The sequence below is a fragment of the Pelodiscus sinensis genome, chromosome 9 (genome assembly GCF_052426305.1).
Source record: "Pelodiscus sinensis isolate ZL-2025 chromosome 9, ASM5242630v1, whole genome shotgun sequence".
Taxonomy (NCBI): Eukaryota; Metazoa; Chordata; order Testudines; family Trionychidae; genus Pelodiscus; species Pelodiscus sinensis.
Window position 1 is genome coordinate 46,087,710 of NC_143060.1, and position 19,166 is coordinate 46,106,875.

At 39.7% G+C, this 19,166-nt stretch overlaps 2 protein-coding genes across 16 annotated transcripts in view; both read right to left on the reverse strand.

The window, feature by feature from the left end:
* Positions 1 to 5,970, reverse strand: part of CLCC1 (chloride channel CLIC like 1) — a 46,600-nt gene extending 40,630 nt beyond the window's left edge. Inside the window, exons 1-4 of one of the 12 annotated variants that reach the window (XM_025189413.3) lie at positions 5,020 to 5,727; positions 4,242 to 4,367; positions 3,236 to 3,368; positions 1,605 to 1,715 (exon numbers count right to left, since the gene is read on the reverse strand). In XM_025189413.3, the coding sequence (XP_025045198.2) occupies positions 1,605 to 1,715; positions 3,236 to 3,367 (243 nt within the window). In that variant the 5' untranslated portion in view covers position 3,368; positions 4,242 to 4,367; positions 5,020 to 5,727. Of the gene's footprint in view, positions 1 to 1,604; positions 1,716 to 3,235; positions 3,369 to 4,241; positions 4,426 to 4,471; positions 4,618 to 4,777; positions 4,843 to 4,906 lie in introns of those variants that run through there. The other 11 variants (XM_025189415.3, XM_075936671.2, XM_075936669.2 and 8 more) reach the window with 11 other exon arrangements.
* A 206-nt stretch (positions 5,971 to 6,176) lies between these two features.
* WDR47 (WD repeat domain 47) overlaps positions 6,177 to 19,166 on the reverse strand; it is a 56,540-nt gene continuing 43,550 nt past the window's right edge. For all 4 annotated transcript variants that reach the window (XM_006132626.5, XM_006132624.5, XM_006132625.5 and 1 more), the window contains exons 10-15: positions 16,671 to 16,828; positions 12,582 to 12,751; positions 11,020 to 11,190; positions 9,965 to 10,096; positions 8,549 to 8,767; positions 6,177 to 7,551 (exon numbers count right to left, since the gene is read on the reverse strand). In XM_006132626.5, the coding sequence (XP_006132688.2) occupies positions 7,409 to 7,551; positions 8,549 to 8,767; positions 9,965 to 10,096; positions 11,020 to 11,190; positions 12,582 to 12,751; positions 16,671 to 16,828 (993 nt within the window). In that variant the 3' untranslated portion in view covers positions 6,177 to 7,408. The remainder of the gene's footprint in view (positions 7,552 to 8,548; positions 8,768 to 9,964; positions 10,097 to 11,019; positions 11,191 to 12,581; positions 12,752 to 16,670; positions 16,829 to 19,166) is intronic.

Here is a 19,166-nt window from a genome sequence, read left to right on the forward strand (position 1 = left end):
CGCTGCCTAGAATCTCTGCAGGCTATGTCTTGTGGCCCTGTCTCTGACAAACTGCCTATTAGCACTCCTCCCATTTTTTATATTACACAAACAATGAAAGAAGTAGATCAATTTTCCCTGTTTATCTAGTTTAGTCTTTTAGGGTACGTCTAGACTACATGCCTCTGGCGACAGAGGCATGTAGATTAGACTACCCGGCATAGGAAAATGAAGCGGCGATTTAAATAATCGCCGCTTCATTTAAATTTACATGGCTGCCGCGCTGAGCCGATCAGCTGTTTGTCGGCTCAGCGCGGTAGTCTGGACGCATGGGGGTCGACATCAAAGGCATACGTCGACCACCCAGATATGCCTCATCCCAGGAGGCATACCTGGGTGGTCGACAAATGCCTTTGATGTCGACCCCCGCGTGTCCAGACTACCGCGCTGAGCCGACAAACAGCTGATCGGCTCAGCGCGGCAGCCATGTAAATTTAAATGAAGCGGCGATTATTTAAATCGCCGCTTCATTTTCCTATGCCGGGTAATCTAATCTACATGCCTCTGCCGCCCGAGGCATGTAGTCTAAACGTACCCTTAGTTTCCAAAGACTAAAACAAAGTATTCCAAACTTTAATTGCGAGCACTGAAGGGAAAGACTTTATTCCCTTAGATTTAATAGAAATATGTACATGAAATTTTAAACTTTAATAGGAAAATAGATTTTCCTATTAGGATTATCAAAGTGTGTATGCATTATGAATTTCATTTTTAAACAGGCAATCATGCCAAAAACATACATTCTGGGTGTTCTCTTCTAGGGATGTTAGATGACATTTTAGTAATCATATAGCTGCAAAAAAGATTTATGAGTTACATGGTTACTAAAATACTCCCAGGGGTGGGGCTCATGGCCCCACTCCCAGGGAGCCCCCTGCCATACCACGCTGCTTTCTCTGTATCATGGGCAGTAGCACAGAGTGGCAGGAGGAGCTGGTTTAAGCTTCCACTTGCTGCCCCGCACTACTGCCTCTGATACAGAGACAGCAGCCCCTGTCCATTGGTGGCCTGAGCTCTGCGTGAACTGAGGTTGCTTCGGCATCCCACGCAGCAGCCTCTGTCCGCGGCAGGCCCGAGCACCCTGAGAACAGAGTTTGTGTCAGTACTCCCTCTGCAGGAGGCAGCAAAGAGGGGGAAAGGGGGAGCTCCCACAGGAAACAGCACACACAGGGAGCTGGCTTCCCACAGGTACTGAGGCAGCAAGGGGTGAGGTATGTGTAATCAGTCTGATTAACCAATAAAACCAGGTTTATCAGTTAATCGTTTAAACACTCCCATTACTTTCCTGTTAGTACCTTTCTAAAATAAGCCAAAATGTGACAGTATATGACTATCTACAGACTTAACAGATTAATCAAATTAAAAGGCTGAAATATCAAGAAAATATATTGAATGACTATACTCAGCAGCAGTTACATCCACAACTGATCCTCAAGTAATCCACCTGTTCTAAACCAACATTTCTGATTATTTAAAAAAAAAAAAAATGTAAATAACATAAAAAAATAGAAAGTACTTTAGACTTTTTGATAGCTTTCTGAATGAATATAAAATGATAAGATAACCTTCTGAATGAAGAATTCTAATTTCCTATGGCACTCCGATAATGCTGTAGTGCTTCCCAAGTCTGCAACAGTATCCGCTACCTTCTTATTATCAGAGTCGTCATGATTTACCTGTAGTTACAGTGAAGAAAATGTATTTTTATTATAGCCCTTAGCAAGATGTTGGTTAAAGAAGGCTAATATTTAATCAATCAGGTCATTTTATACATTGCAAGAAAATATAAAAGGAAAAGAAATGTAACTGAAGAGCTGAAACCTGAATTTTAAGCCCACGGAGTCTTCCTAAAAATCACCTCTCAGAAGTGCAGCAGAGAGCTGCTGGAAAAAAAAAACCCAGCAAATGGAGGGGGTTTCAAACTAAACATTTGAGGTCACAGAATAAGCCTCTGATGTTTTCTGGCTCCCACTGAATTCAACAACAAAACTTCCTCTGACTTTAATACATGTAAGAGCTTAGATTCTCCAATGCTTAACACACTTAACCAATAAAAGCATATTTCATAAAAGCAATTTCAATTTAAAAATTTAAAGGCAGAATGGAAAATGTCCCCAATGTATACTTGGAACTATTAATATCCTTGATTACATAAATACCAATATTAGCTTATTAACAGCAGTCTGTGTAAATATTTTCCAGAGTATTCTGATTACATTATACACTTCATAACGTGAAAGTTCCCCCAACATAATTTTTCATGCCCAAAGAAATCTCTTAAATCCCAGTTTGAAATAGTCACACAAGTTATTGCTATTTAGTGTAAATCCTATTTCCTTGTTTGGAAGTAGACTGGCCCCTCCACAGAAAAAAAATGGAGATCAGTAAAAGGAGAACTTTGCAGAGACTTTCTGAAATTATTTTAGATGAAGTAACAAAGATGACAGACAAAACAGGCTGTTTGTTCCCACCACAATCCAGAGACCCCACTCCTCCCTGGCTCAATCCAACTCTTCTGTTTCTTCCTCTTAACTCCATTCCAATGGAGCATCTGCCTCAGACCAAATTAAAAAAAAATTACCTAAGCCGGTTGGCCCATTTCTAAGAATGAGGCTAGGGAAAATGTTTGTATTAAACCTGTTAAATCCTGGTATCCTATTCCTTCAGATGCTCTAGTGACTCCATACTCTGGAGCAGAAATTTGAAATTTGTTTGGAAGGTGTACTTTGTGTCTGGAACGTGCCTTTTGCTGTCTCTGTGAAAATCCACCCCAATTTGACTAAATTATGAGACTTGGGGGAAAAAAAAAAAATCACAGTTAGCACATGCTCAGCAGAGACTTGTTTAACTCTTGCAGCTAATCCCTACAAAGATTCCGCTCTCAGTAGTCATGCTCCAGACACATTTGCAAGCTGGGCAGTGGGCTCTAGCACTGAAAGTACAGATTCTGTGGGAAAAAACCCTGCATGTGTTCATAATCATAAATGTATACTCACAATAGGAATGTTAATGATTAACAGGTGGGGGCTGGAGCCCCAACCTCTGTGTTTAAAATAAGTCAATTAAAGTTAATTACCTGGTGAATTAATTAAATGGGATTTTATATCCCTAACTCCTAAGAGTGTAGAATTAATCTTGTTCTTTTGACATAAGAATGTATGAGTAATATGGAGAGAAAGTGACTTTTTTTTTTAACCTTAGCAGGTCTTCTCATTGTTCCTGAAGCTGCATCATAATTGAGCATATCTGTGGGGTCAATCCATTCATCACCTTGAACTTCACCACTTCCTATGATGACAGCTGCATACAGTACCAAGGGAACCAGCATCCTGAGTACAACAAAATCCACACATTTAATTAAAACTGCAAACTGAGGTTAGAAGTTGAACAAATTTATGACATATCAACCTTTTCACAAAGCTGTGCATAAACTGGTTTCCTATAAAACAGAATAATTTTTCAGGATGTCTAAATGGTTAAGCCAAAAGAAAATGTATGAATAATTTATACTGTGAATACACAGACTAGCATATGTAAGAGTCCAAACTTGAGAGAGAAAGCAAAGGGTGTTCAAAAAAAAAAAATCAATACATTTTTCTTCACTTACAAATACAAAACTCCCTTTGATTTCAATAGGAGCAGGATTTAGACCATTATGAGTAAATGAACAATATGGATGAGTCACAATAACTGACAATGGACTAAGATTCTACTGAAGTCCACCCCAAAATACCGAGTTAGAGATTTCCTCACTTGTTAGAACATGAATTCATCTCTATCAATAAGTTTTAGGTGATCATTCTCCCACTGAAGAAATCTTGTTTTCAACAAGTGTAGTGCTATGAATAAGGCTCTACAGCCTGCAAGACTGAATCCCAATTTTGCCTAGCTGTGTCCCTTAATTATGTGGCATTCGCTTAATCCCCATGTTCCTTCAATGCTTCTGACTGGGGGACAGGAAACTTATATTTTCATTTTGCCAGCTACATGTATTTAATAAGATTTTTGGTTTTGAAGTGAAGTGGTCATTCTAGTGAATGAAAAAAAAAATCTAACTTATCTGACTTGTCTGCTTTTCAAATATTTCTAGAAATTTGAAAACATAATTGCACCTTGTACAATAACATACTGTAAATTTTGCACTAAATACACATAAAAATAACAAGCTAGATAATCTACATGGCCTATAGAACAAAACCTACCTAAGAAAGCACTCCAAATATTAAATAGATTTAAGACAATAGACTGAGATTCACTGTCAGGTCTGTATTTACTGAACAATAGCACAACACAGCTCTGCAAGCGAGTCCATGGACTGGAACAATTTGCTGAAGTAAAGTAAATTCTGTTAGCACAGCAAACAATCCAGTATTAATAGATTGAAATATGACCCGTCACACTGAACAAACATTTGCAAGTTTCATAGCTACACCTCCGGGACAACGATCCGCGCTCGGGTTCCCTTTCCCAACGCTAACCACGACGGATGCAAAGTGGGAAGTGAAGTGTAAGGGCGGGGTTTGTATTAAATATGGAGGCGCGTCTGTGTAACGCAACGGGACAGCGAGGGCTCAGCCTCAGCCGCGCCAGTCTCCCGACACTAGCCAGCGGTAAGGCGGGACACCTGTGCCTGCTGGCCAGCAACGACCGAGCACAGCAACCGCCAACATCTGGGGGGCCCCGCGACCCTCTGGCGCCCGCCACAAACCGCGCCGCGTTATGCAGCCGCCTAGCTAACCTGGCGGGTTCATTCCTGCCCCGCGGCGCATCACCCCACGCCGGGCCCCGCCCCCGAGCCCCACAACCCTCGCGAGACAGCATCAGCAAGGACCCCTACGAGGGAGCTACCCTCCCCCAATGCCCACACCTGCTCCGCGCGCCAGGCCTAGCTCCCGCTCTGCACCCTCCGCCAGCGACTGACACCGAGCGGTTCCGCATCTAGCAGGCGGGCCCCCAATCCATGCGCTCGGCGCTCCTCACCCTCCGAGCCAGAATGACGGCGGCGACGGAAACCAAACTATGTATAGCCCCAGGAGCCGTCAGTTGCAAGCGCTGGGGCGGGACGCGTCTCTCGCAAGCCTGGCCTGGAAGTGCCGTTGCCTCTGCTGCAGTGGCAGAAGGGCGGTGCGGTGCAGCTGCTGACAGCGGGCTGGGGCCGGACTCATTTCACACGGGCCCCGCGTTTCTAGCACTCTCAGGTGGATTTAAAAATCAGCAAATCGCGCCCGGCCCGCATCGCCCACCCACGGCTCTACGTGTGGCGAGGTAGTGTGAGAAGCGCGCAGCCTCTCCCCTGTCAAGCTCCAGACGGTGTGTCGGTGCGGGGCTAACGCGGATCGCGCAGCACGGAAGGAGTAATTCGTTGGAACGCGAACGAAGAATGGAAGAGAATCACATTTTGAATGCGATGTAGCAGTTTCCCTGCAACGGAATTTAACGTGACTGTTACAATAGTGCACGACTGCACGCAGATGCTAAATAGCTATACATAGGGAAACAAGGCAGAGCAACTCAAACATCTTGGCTGCGTCTAGATTGGCATGATTTTCTGGAAAAGTTTTCCGTTAAAAGCATTTTCGGAACAGAGCGTCTAGATTGGCATGGACGCTTTTCCGCAAAGGCACTTTTTGCGGAAAAATGTCCCTGCCAATCTAGACGCGCTTTTCTGCAAAAAAGCCCTGATCGCCATTTTCGCGATTGGGGCTTTTTTGTGGAAAACAAATCTGAGCTGTCTACACTGGCCCTTTTGCGCAAAAGCTTTGCGCAAAAGGGACTTTTGCCTGAATGGGAGCAGAATAGTATTTCCGCAAGAAGCACTGATTTCTTACAGTAGGGAGTCAGTGCTTTTTGCGGAAATTCAAGCAGACAGTGTAGACAGCTGGCAAGTTTTTCCAGAAAAGTGGCTGATTTTCCGGAAAAACTGGCCAGTCTAGACACAGCCCTTCAGAATTGGGGGTCTATCTGTAGAACAAGAACAAGCTTCTATAAGTAATCTGTATAATACAGTAGGTCTGCTAAATCAGCAATTAAAGAGGATATGGAAGGTATAAAGTCTTCATCTTTTAATAACATGAATATCTGGAACTGAAACATGGAGATTTATAAAAGTAATACAAAAGAGACCAGACTAAGAGTATGTGAAATAAGTAGTAGTTGTGCTTTCAGGTGTCAGAGGTCTTTATTGAGATTATAGTGGAGATACACTTCCATAATAATCTTTTCACTTTTATACAGTTAGTTAAAAAATGCTTTATAGAGTGAACCGATAATTTAGTCATTATTAGAACCAAATAACTGCATTTCAAATAAATAAATAACCTAATATTTAAGGTTTTAATTTAAAAGGAACTGTACAATATGAAAATATAACATACTTAAACATAGAATCTAAAGTTTCATAGAAATAAAACCTTAAATCTGCATTACATAAACAGTGCAAGAAATAAAAATCCAAATATGCTTCTAGACTGGGAAACTAAATTAATTTATCATGCAGACAGCATTTTAAGCCATGCTGTTGTCTATAAGTGTTGATGGTGCCATTTTAATTTGAGAGAACTGCTGGCCATTTAGCTTATTGTGATCATTGCTGCCAATCCATTCACTTTTCTACAGTACTTTATAAACAGAGGTATTCTGTTGCATTCAAAATGAAATATTACATGGTTTCTAGAGAAAACCCAACATTTTACTTTTTGTTTTCAATGTCTAAGCCTGTTGAAAACATTATGATGTAAAAACAGCAACATTTCCCCAGTTTAGATGAAAAGCAAAACACGCTATATCCTGGACTATAAACGAGAAGCAGTTACAGCCTAGTCACCTTTAATTTTTACAATTATATGTACTAAAAAAAACACAATGCTGAAAGTGTGGAAGGAGGAACAAAAGTCTGACCTCTGGTTGACAAGTGATGCATCCAATAGAAGTGTAAAACAGCAGAAGTACATTTTTATCTTCTACATTTATGTGGACCTAGTTACTGACTTGATTAAAGTGTAATTCAGTTTAAGTTTCTATATAAAATTGTCATTGAGGCAAAGACCAAGGAATGCAATTAATACTAATCTGTAAACACATCATTAATCTTACTTTGAGTGCACATTGACAACATAAGAGCTCTTCCAACAGACTTTGGCAACAAGACTACAATATGTCACAGCAGCAAGAGTTCACATGGAAGACTGAAAGCACTGCAAAGTAATACTAACACACCAAGACCACCTAGCAATCAGAAAACCTGTGACAAGTGCCTTGGTAAGACACGCTCCTGGTCAGATGCTGCTCTTTGAATCTCTAAATTATTTTTACAGTCCAGTAGTCTTTTTGTCTCTGTGCTTTGTCTGCATACTTTGCCTTTAGATGAACTCTAACCATTGTAGGTCCAAAGTGTTACAGTTCTGTCTGCAGAAGATGACAGGAAGGATAGATCTTGCGTATGCCACCTACACTGAATCACTTTGTCCTTATGTTCCCCTACCACCATAATAGGAAGTTGCTTAGTAAGGTCTCCTAAGAGAGAAGAATAAAAATAATTACTTCTTTAATTAACACAATTTTCTTGAATAAACTCTACATATCTATTTCTCTTGCTGAAGAAGTTACTGATAAAGAATCCTTTCACTCACATTAAAAGGGGAAAAGTCTAGTTTGAATGTGAAAGAGACTCATGGGCCTTTCCATTCTATAATCAATAGAACTGAATGCTATAAATAATTATTTAACATTTAGAAATGTAGGGATGTGAAAGTTTAACCCTATAAATGGTTAGTCGATAAACCTGTCTTTACTGGTTAACATTCATGTTACACACAGGCTCCCGGTACATGCGGGGAACCAGCTTAAAAGCCAGCTTCCTACACACACACCAGCTCCTGGGAAGCTAACTGCCACCCCCCTCATGTAACCACTGAAATTTTCAGGCGTTACATGGTTACCTAATGACATGCACTTTAACATCCTCATTATAATTTAGCCATGCGTAAGGCCAAGCAGGTTGGAGCTCTTTTGTGGTGGATACAGCTGTTTACAACACAGCTATATCATAAACTAAAGTTTAAATACAAATGAATGGACCATAAAAATCAGGTTGATAGGAGGACTTATTCAGTTTCTTCCTTTTGACTATTCCCTTTAAAAAAAAATAAAGGAGGTAAATCAAGTAGGAATTTTGCTTTGTGGATCTGAGTTTTGTGCATCACCTCAATGAAGAGGCCTATTCATTAAACAACTTTGGTTTCTTTGCTGCAATTATATTCCTTAATCATATTTAGATGCCAGACTACAGTTTTGACTGCAATAAGAGCAATTTTTTGTTAGCAGATAAGAACCGTGCTGGTATGTGCATTTTAAAGTTTTTTACATTTCACTTCATAGCCTTAACAGATTTCAGATTTCTGCATTTTCAGAAATGAATTTCTTTTGATCCAAATTTTTAAAACCTTGGATATTAACAAAACACACTTCACTGCTCGATTTTGCTTAATGCACTTCACATCACATGATTTACCTTGCAAGTCCGTCACCTTTATTTTCATATCATAAGATCCTGTGAGCAAGTAGTGAGCTCCAGGAGAAAAGCGAACAGAACGAACATCACTGGAATGAGGATGATAGCTCTGTACCATTCGTCCTCCTCGAATATCATACAACATGCAACTGGAGTCCTCTTGCCCTGTAGCTAGGAGACGGCCACTAGGATCAACAGCTACGGATGCCACAGCGCTACCTGTAAGAAAATGCTGTCTATAAACTAATAAAACTTAAATATCTATGTTCTACATTCTTTTTAACACCTAAAGGTTTTTAAGATGTTTATAGAACTGACAATATTAAAACGGTAAAAAACATATCTAGCCAAGTTAAATGTACTTTCAGCTAATTTGCTCTACATTAAATGACAAATCTTATAGTGCACTAATTTTATAATTTGTAACTTGTAGCATAGGTTGATTGGATTTCTTATGGTGGAGTGGTAGCAAAGTCACAGTTAAAGCTGCATCGTCTGAAAAAAGATGAGGACTATCTGCTTAATGTTTTACTACAGAAAAAAGGACTATCCAAGAGTGACAGCTTTCAATTTTCTGCATAGTTAGAATCCATAGCAGAATATACATACTTGACTAACTACTTTCTGAATGGTATCCTTCCTGCCTTATCCATCCACTGACTTTGATCTTTATCTACTCAAGTTTAGCACCCTTTCTCCTGATACATTATGCATAGATGTAGGGGGGTGGAAGACAGAACATCTTCCCCCCCCCCCTTCCCTTCTCCTATTTATTTCAAGTTTCCTTATCCTCTAATCATAACTCCGGTCATCTGAGGAAGTGGGCTGTGCCCACGAAAGCTCATGATACCATCTACATGTTTTGTTAGTCTATAAAGTGCTACCAGACCATTTGCTTGCTGGTTTTTTAATATGAGGATAGTAACTACCTAGCAAGGATATGTCGTTTACAGAACAACAGATTTGCCAAATTCCAACATTTAATTCCAAGGTTGACATTTTTAATAGTTTAATATTCCTTACAGCCATCATGTTTACATTTGTTATCAATTTAAAAAAATTACTGATACAAAAATGGCACTCTTTGTAATGCAGTTTATCAACCTAAATGTTGATGGGGGGGGGGGGAATATGATTGTACATTTTCTCTACTTTAAAGCATCATACAGATGTATGGTGCTACATAAATAATTTTTAATATCAAAAGGTCACAAAGCAAAGAAATAGCCAGCTTTTGAACACATATACCAAATTTCTGTTTTTTAAAATGAGCAATTGGGGGTTATCTTGAAGAAGCCAAAATTCTTCATTTTGCAATGTAAGATTCCTATTCTCAATAAACCAAATGCCAAGAACCAGCTTTAAAACATGTATAATAAGCTTTTTGGCCAGTGCATAAAGAGCAATAGTTTTTACCAGTTCCATGAAATGTTGTTCCAACTACACGAACACAACTTGGTACTCTAAGATCCCAGAATCTTACAGTCTTGTCTTGAGAACCAGATGCAATCATCCACCCACTCCATGTATAAAGTGCTAAAATATGACCTGTAGATAAGAACATGTGTTACTTTACTAGTATTACTCACTATTTAAAGATCACTACTGATTTTTTGCACATATTCTCGTTTCATATACGCACTTATACCTTAAGTAGGGTCGTCAACAGTAGAGTAAATGTTATATTTTGGTTTTACGAACGTAGTCTTGAAGAGATCAGAGAGTTAGAGATAATCAACTAGCTCTTTTCAGAAAGCCTGTTAGATTTCTTCATGTCTCAATTTATTATGTTACTCCACATATACACAACTCTTGGGAAGGGTTGCAACATGGCTTGGACTGAAGAAGTGCCACCAGTACAGTGGCAACACCCTGCTCTACATCTTTTCTAGCATTAACACAGTGAGCAGGGAGACAAAGGGGTTAAAACATGTAACAAGATAGATTAAAAAAATAAACCCTCTCTTGAAGTCATTGTGGATAGGACAGAGGCGCTGTCCATAAGAAGAGCATGATTTGGTTAATGGCGTTACTAGGGATATAAAATCCCAGTTAATCTGTTAACTGGTTAAACGTTAAGCTAACCCCATATTTAACCGATTAAGCAGGATCCGGGTGGAGGCTTCTTCAGTCCAGCTGGAGCAGCTCCCTGCCCCACACTGAGGCTGCCTGCTGGCTCCCAGCTGCCATGGGGGGTTGGGACTGCTGCCGGCTCCTGGCTCCCAGCCCCCACTACAGCAGCCTCTGTCCACAGCATGCTGGGCTCCCCATGGACAGAGGCTACTCCGGATGTCATACTAGCCCCTGCCTCTAGGGCACTCGGGCCCGCTGGAGCAGCTCTTGCCTGGTGCGGAGCTGCACCAGCCCTCACAGGTTACTAGTTAACCATTCACATCTCTAGAGGTTACCAATGCTTGTTAAAAAGGCAGTGCATAGAATAGATTGTTACAGTGTCATTTTTACAAACATACCAGTATGGCCACTTAGAGCATGCAGGCCTTGACCTCTCTGGCAGTCTGTTGTGTAAATATTACAGTCTCCAGCTCCAGCGCTAATTAAAATAGCACCACCACTTTCCGGGCCTTCCATAAAAGCAAGATCTCTAATTGTCCCATCATGCATACTGAACTCCAAGTCTGGTCCTGAAATAATTTAAAATAAAACCAAGAATAGTGAGAAGTACACTAAACAAAGCATATTAATTATGTAACCATTTAAGCACTCTGTTTGAGGTTTACATCTTAGGGTATATCTAAACAGCAAAGAAAAACTCGTGGCAGGCCTATGCCAGCTGACTTGCACTCACACGGCTCTGGCTGTGGAGTTGTTTCCATTGGTGTGTAGGCTTCTGGGCTTGGGCTGAAGTCCAAGCTCTGGGACCTCCTACCTTGCAGGATCCTAGGACTCAGGCCTGGAAGTCTACAGAGCAATCCTGCAGCCCAAGCACTTTGAATGCAAGTCATCTGGTACAGATCAGTCACAGGTTTTTCTTTGCTGTGTAGACCTACCCTTGATATTCATACAATAATTTATTCTCAATTCCAGAGCTGGATTTCAATATGTTTGTTCACAATATTTTATTCCAGTTAGCAAAAAACAAAAACAAACCCGCACCATTACAGTTCTCTAACTGAAATAATATTGTCAATATTAAACAAGTGACGTTAAAATAAGCATTTTTACATTTGTGCAGAAAGACTAAATTCCATAAAATTATCTGTTATTTCTGTGACTGGATTATCCTGGAATACATTGAACAAATAAAAAATATCTTGATCTTGAAATTCCTGGCCAAACCCTTCTGTCAGATTCTGCTTATTTATTAATATTTTTCTTTAAAAGAGTATACTAGCCACGGTAGAATAAACTTTTTGCTCTCACCTGCACAGCAGACATTAATCTGTTTTTGCTGAGAACCTTCTAATATTTAAAACTTCCAAGCAGGAATTCCTTTCCCCCAAAACATAAGTAAGTTTAAATCAGATTCAGGCTATACCTCCCTGGTCCAGCACCCTCCGAACCTGACTGGTCCCAAACCAGAGAGTCTGCTGGACCAGGGGAGGTCAATGCCAGCCCCTCTGCTGCTGCCTACTGTGGGGCTATGCACCCTGCCTCTTCTCTTGAGCACTGTCCCATCCCCACGCCTCCTCTTCCTCTCTCCCTGAAAAGCTCCAGAAGTTCTAGGATGGAAGGAGTTGCTGAACTCAGGGCCCAGCTTTTCCAAGTGAGTGCTTCAGCCCAGGAGCACCCACAGAAATGCTGGACCACAGATGTTGCCAGACTATAGAGGTCCAACCTGTACTCAAAGCTACTTATCTGGAGCCCTGGTTTGGCAGCATTTCTAGCCTCTCATTGGTTCAGGACTAGGTGTGACAGTCTAATACACTTCATTACCAAAATTACATGCATAAATGATTTTGCCATTTGTCACTAACATGACCATCCCAAACACATGACAACATGTTATAGCAGTTATATACACATACACACAAAGAGAGAGAGAGAGAGACACACACACACACACACCCCTTACCTGTTGCATTACAAGTTTCTGCATTAAAAGGTAGTACTTTAACATATTTATCATTAGAACCAGTAGCCAATAACTGACCACAGGGACTCCATGCCACACAGTAGATTGACCCTTTGTGATGTTTGTTCCTTTTGAAACGAATTGCTGGTTGTTTAGGGGTGTTATAAGCACTGAAAAAGTAAGAATTTTCTTGATTTGTAAATATAGAATATGTAACCTAAAAGGTAAGTCAATTGTATTATTCAAAGTAGGCATGAAAGTTAGTCTTTTAAATTATGGCTTTTTTGCAACACATTTAGCAAATCAAGGTCAGATTGATAAAAACTTAATTTTTTTATCTTGAGAATTAAAAGCTTCACTATTTTAAAGTATTGTTTCTACTTATTTTTCTGTTTTCTAACTTTTCAATGAACATTTAAAATCTACAAAAGAGGAAAATCTTCTGTGTAAATTATGGCACTCTTGCAGCCATGATAAGATTAATGCAGCTCATCAATATTTTGTTGAGACTCTCAGTGAAAACCAATTCTATTTGAGTGCATATTTTCAAAGTTAAATTTGTTCCATTCTTCTCCCCCCTCAAACAGTAGGCAAAAAAAGTTAAACAAAAGTGTGCAAGTATAGTGTTTTGCTGACACACAGAAACTATGTTTCTCAACCACATTTTAGCTTTCATGCATTATGCAAAAATCTTCCATACCACATTCATTGTGGTCTGATTCCTTGCAAGCATAAGCAAGTGCTCTAAGGGGCAATGAGAATGGACAAGTGACTGGCAAGTCAAACTTTAAAATTGTTTAGTTTTAATACTGGAAGGCAGCTAAGAGTAAAATATTAGGGTAACAGAGAAACCACAATTAAAACCCCTCCCTTGTTCTCCAATTTCACTATAGAAACATTCCAAGTGTGCCCTGAAATAGATTTCTAAAGTAAACACTATTCACTTAGTGTGCTTGGGCCAAAAAAATAGACAACAACAATCTCAAAACAAAATTTAGCTATTATAAAAAAGGTATTGTCTTAAAAAAAATAAAACCAAAAACTACACCGCTTCATCTTTTTTACAGATGAAAAATATTTTCTGACTCCAAAACAGGTGAAAACAAGGAGATGTATTCCCTTTTGCATCCCTCAACACTTTATGCATATTCTTGACTTCAATGGGACAACTTGTGTACTTAAAGTTAAGCAATTACATAAGTGTTTGCAGAGGCCTCTGTGTGTACAAAGAGCAATGGTCTGTGATCACCATTTCTACGAAGGAAGTGAGCCTGGATTTTCCCAGGTCACCTTTAAGACCTACTCAAACTAACATAGCACACAAAAGTCCACATATTGGATATTAAAAGGTAAGGAAGAGGAGCAATATGACACTAAATATATTTCACCCGTCAGCAAGAAAGACAGAATGAAGCAGTCTGTGCAAAAAGCACAGGTAACTTTGCACCTCTCTAATGCACTCCCTCAAAAGTCATTCAGTTGTACAGTATAGTCATAACACTCCTGGCATTATTTCTGAACAGCCTAAATCAATTTTTACTAACACCTAGCTGAGGGGAAATTCCTATTCTCTATCTCCCTTGATTTTTATGTGTTATTTAGAATGAAGAAATAAAATGCTTGTAGGAAATTAGTGGAAAGTTATAAAGTATTTAAGATACAGTTCAGCATCTAGAATAAAAGCTCATTCCAATAAAGGCAAGAAAACTAATAGGGCAACAAACTAAATATCTTTGCCTGCTAATAGGCACTATTCACTGCATGCCTCGAAATGGTTATGAACAAGATCATGGAGAACGATTCTCTCATCTCAGATTCGCGGACGACATAGTATTAATTGCCAAAAAACACCAACCAATTGCAGAGCATGCTATGAAGACTTGACAAGAAAAGCAGTCAGGTCGGTCTGAAAATGAACCGCTGCAAAACGAAATACATGCAATCAGACGTCTTACGAAAAGTCCGAATAACGATAACAGGAGAAGAAATCGAAGAAGTGGAACAGTACGTATATTTGGGCCAAGAAGTTAATATGCGCCAAGACCTGAACGGAGAACTCTCGCGAAGGATTCGTGCAGGATGGTGTGCATTCAATTCCATCAAAGATGTCCTCAAAGGAAAAATCAGTAAGATCACACTTACAAATATCTTCAATTCAACAGTGCTGCCAGCCATGTTGTATGGCAGCGAAACGTGGGCACTGATGAAGAGAGAAGAGCAGCGACTATTAGTAGCTGAAAGGGCAATGGAGTGAGCTATGTTGGGAATTTCCCTTCTGGATTGTATTCCAAATGAAATTATCAGAGAACACAGCGGTGTGAAAAATATTATCATGGAAAGCAGACATAACACAATGCGATGGGGAAGCCAAACAGCACGGCTCATGGACAATAGGTGGACCACAATTATTGCTGAGTGGTACCCACGAGAACAGAAAAGACCGCCCGGTCAGCCTTCAAGAAGATGGGAAGGTGACAATGTTAAACGTTTTAGATGAATGTAGAGAAGAAAGGCAAGAGTATGAGAAGAATGGTGGATGTGTTGTGATTGGTGCAATCTTAATGATAGCTGAAGACCGATCGATCCAGGTGCTAATAGGCTATTTTCAATACTTGACACAGAAACTGGAAAATGAAATTGACTGAAGCAAAAATGACAAGCTCTCCAAGAATTTTGAATAGATATGCAACAGGGAAAGCAAATAATGTGGTCACTTTACAGTTACAGAATAGAGGTTATAAAAGGAAATAAAGTTACTAGCTACTCTGTTGCCATCTTTACAGAGGAAGAAATGAAGCTCTACCCCGGTATCAGTTTTTGAGGAATGATAGACAAGCAACTGCCTAATATATAAACAAATAACTATAAAAAGGCTAACCACACTTAAACTGGACAAGGTATCAGATGTATTATGGCTTTTTAAAAATGAGAAAGCAAATCTTAACTTTTAATAGGCAATTTTAGAATTTCATTAGATGCAGGAAATATTTCTCAAGAGTAAGAATATGAACACTCTTTACTATGTTTATAGCCTGACAAGACAGTGTAAGGAGATGTACAAGCTGACTTCAGGAAGAAGTGTGGAAAGCTTGGAACATTCTCTTTAGTTTCTTACTGTGCTGTAATTTTCTATCTTATTGATGTGACTATTGACAAATTCAATCAAATTACACACACTTAACTAGGGTGTTAAAGGCTACAGGGATAATCTATTTATAGATTAAAGAACAGATTTTTTGAAATTCCACCATAACATGCCAAACAAATCAGGGGAAGAGAAAGGGGAGGGAGAGGAGGACCCACAACACTTGCCACTTCTCCCCCAAGGCCTTTTTTTATGCCTCTTATCAACATCAAACATTTTGGAATAAGAAGGTTACTGAATCCTTGTTTATTATCTTTGGAAAAAAAAACAACCACCCCAGAATGCATATCACTTTTATTAGGCAGAGACATTTGGCTATAAAGTATGCTTTTGCCCCTAACTGGGAAGATATCCCAGATTCATCAGGAGCAAAATCCCATTTTAGAGAAGTTTTTCTGAAAACTCTCCAATGTTTTAAAAATTAATAAAATTGAAGCAATTATTAGAAATTGAGTTCGAGACCAAGATTTATTTCTGGGAAAAAAAAAAAGGAAACAACAGATATCAACATTCAAGAAGGTCAGGTGGAATTAAGACCAGAAGCACCTGGCCATATGTTTTCTGTTCCTACAATGTATATTTTAAGACACAAACATTTCTTTTACAATGCTAGTGTGTTCAAGACTATAAGAGAAGAATACTACCTAAAGTAAATGTTTTATTACTCATGTCAAAACAGCTTGTCAGTAGCAAAAAGAACTAGCCAAACTAGTCACAAATGCAAAAATAATCACAGCTGGTCTTTTTATTCTATGTTGGTAGTTACTATCTTATCAAAGAATCATTGTAACAGCTTACTGTTAACAGGTTAATATACTAATAAAATTAAGTGTTAAGAAAAGAACAGGTTTGAAATAATTAGACAGCTTTGGATATCCTGTGCTAGGCAGTAGAAACATAAATGATTATGGTAGGACAGTACAGTCACTTATTTTCTGTCTTACCTTGGGTCAATTACTTCTGGATATGCACATACCCTCAAAGTTTTGGAATTTGAGCCAACAGCATATAAACTCCCATTTGGATGGAAAGCCACCGCTCTGACAGCTTGTGTATCTTCTAGAGTATTAATACAAATGAACTGCTTTTGTGATTTATCATCCTGTTGTATAAAAGTTTGACAGTCACAAGAGGTTCACAAACATTTTTAATAATTTACACACATTTCCAATGCTGAGTCAAAATCTATCTCAATTTAAAAAAAATGTATTCAAAAAGTTTACTGGGGAAAAGACTAGGAGGAACCTTACTTGACTGTGATATGGAAATTAAAGATATCATAGCATCTTGAACTTAGCAAAATCATGGAAGGAAAACTTTTTCAAATATTCTTCTAAAAGACCTACAAGAAGGCTTACACAAAATTAAATTAAAATGAAGATGAGTGTGACTTCATATTTTTCTGAGCAAAGAACTTGAAAATCTTTTAATATTGCAGTTAATAAGAAGTGTTTTTCTTTGCAAGAGCTTGTTCCTATTTTTTCTAGTTCCAAATTCAACACCAGTAAAATGCCCCTCTTTCCTTCTTCAAAGCCATCCAACTATTGTAGTTTTATAAAATTAATCTTAATATTTTACATGCACCTGTTAATAGCTAATTGAGATGGAAGACCCAGGGATTAAGAAAGAGCCGACTAACATAGAATAGGTAGAGTGACATTTCACAACCTCTGTTTGGTGTGATTTATATTAGACTAAGAAGAAACAAATACACAGTAAAAGATATTACAATATTATGCTGCGTGTTACAAACATACAAAATTCTCTGCAGAACTTCTGTACCAATTAATTTTCTGATTTAAATATATAGGGAAATATGCAAACTAATACTAAGATTTTGAGTAAAGGATTTTTTAAAGCTATAAATTGTGCTGTATTTGGCAACATATACAAACTAAAATAGTATACTTTTTGTATTTATTTCTTTATGAAAATTTTAAAAAAATTACAAGTTATGTTTTGAAGAGTCCAGCTTTCATAACTACAGGCAGTCCCCGTGTTACGTACAAGATAGGGACTGTAGGTTTGTTCTTAAGTTGAATCTGTATGTAAGTCGGAACTGGCATCCAGATTCAGCCGCTGCTGAAACTGACCAGCGGCTGACTACAGGAAGCCCGAGGCAGAGTTGCTCTGCCCCGGGCTTCCTGGAATCAGCCGCTGATCAGTTTCAACAGGCTGAATCTGGACGCCAGTTCTTACATACAGATTCAACTTAAGAACCCCAGGCGTCCCCAAGTCAGCTGCTGCTGAAACTGATCAGCAGCTGATTCCAGGAAGCCCGGGGCAGAGCAACTCTGCCTCGGGCTTCCTGTAGTCAGCGCTGGTCAGTTTCAGCAGCGGCTGAATCAGGACGCCTGGGGCAGAGCAGCTTGGGTGCTGCTGGGTTGCTCCAGTAGTGCCGCTCCTCGATGCTACTGGAGCAACCCAGCAGCACCCAAGCTGCTCTGCCCCAGGCGTCCTGATTCAGCTGCTGCTGAAACTGACCAGCAGTGGCTGAATCAGGACACCTGGGGCAGAGCAGCTGGGGTGCTGCCGGGTTGGTCCAGTAGTGCCCAGAGCGGCGCTACCAGACCAACCGGCAGTGCCCCAGCTGCTGTACCACAGGTGTCCGGAGCAAAGCCGCGGAGCACGGGGGCAGCGGGACAGCCCAGACGCGCCGCGGCTGTCCTGCTACCCGCGTGCTCCGTGGCTTTGCTCCCCGTCTCCCTGGTCTGCTGGTACTTTAAATTAAAAACAAAAACCAAATCCCCAAACACCTACTCCAAAACTTCCTTCCAGCCAAAAGCCCTTTTTTAAATCACAATTAAGTACAAATGTTTTCAGACAAAGGTAGGTTATGGTTAAAGTTAGAAGAGATTCAAAGTTATGCTTATAATGAAACCAGTTCAAGCCATTACTGTAATCCATAATATAGGCTGCCCACTTAAGACATTGATAAATGTGAGTACTTTTAAGATCAATGGGAAAATTAAAGACCAGGTTTGGCTATTAAAATTTGCGGACACTGGAAAATGTGGATCTCAATGTTTATAATGGCAATGACTTCCATTATATATCCTCCCTCATGCCATCAAGAATTTCCAACAACATTTTTCTACAGTTTTGAATTTATGTGATGAAGCAGATGTTTTTGGAACTCATTATTTACTTCTGACCTATGATCCTGCCTTGATATATCACAGAACTCCAACTGTGTGGAGGGGGGCAGTAATAGAACAACCTGCAAGGACATGTCAATGTGGCAACAGCAGCTCCTTTCATGGATGGGTTTGCTTCAGTACTGTATGATGTGGTCAGTTGCTCTACTCTCTCTGATTGCTGTTGGACCAACATCATTTTGGAGCCACTTAGCTTTCTTCCATCCTTTTTCCCACAAGCCAGAAAGAGGCAGAAGCCTTGAAAATCTGAACCACAGAAAATAGGTGGATGGATGGAAGTGG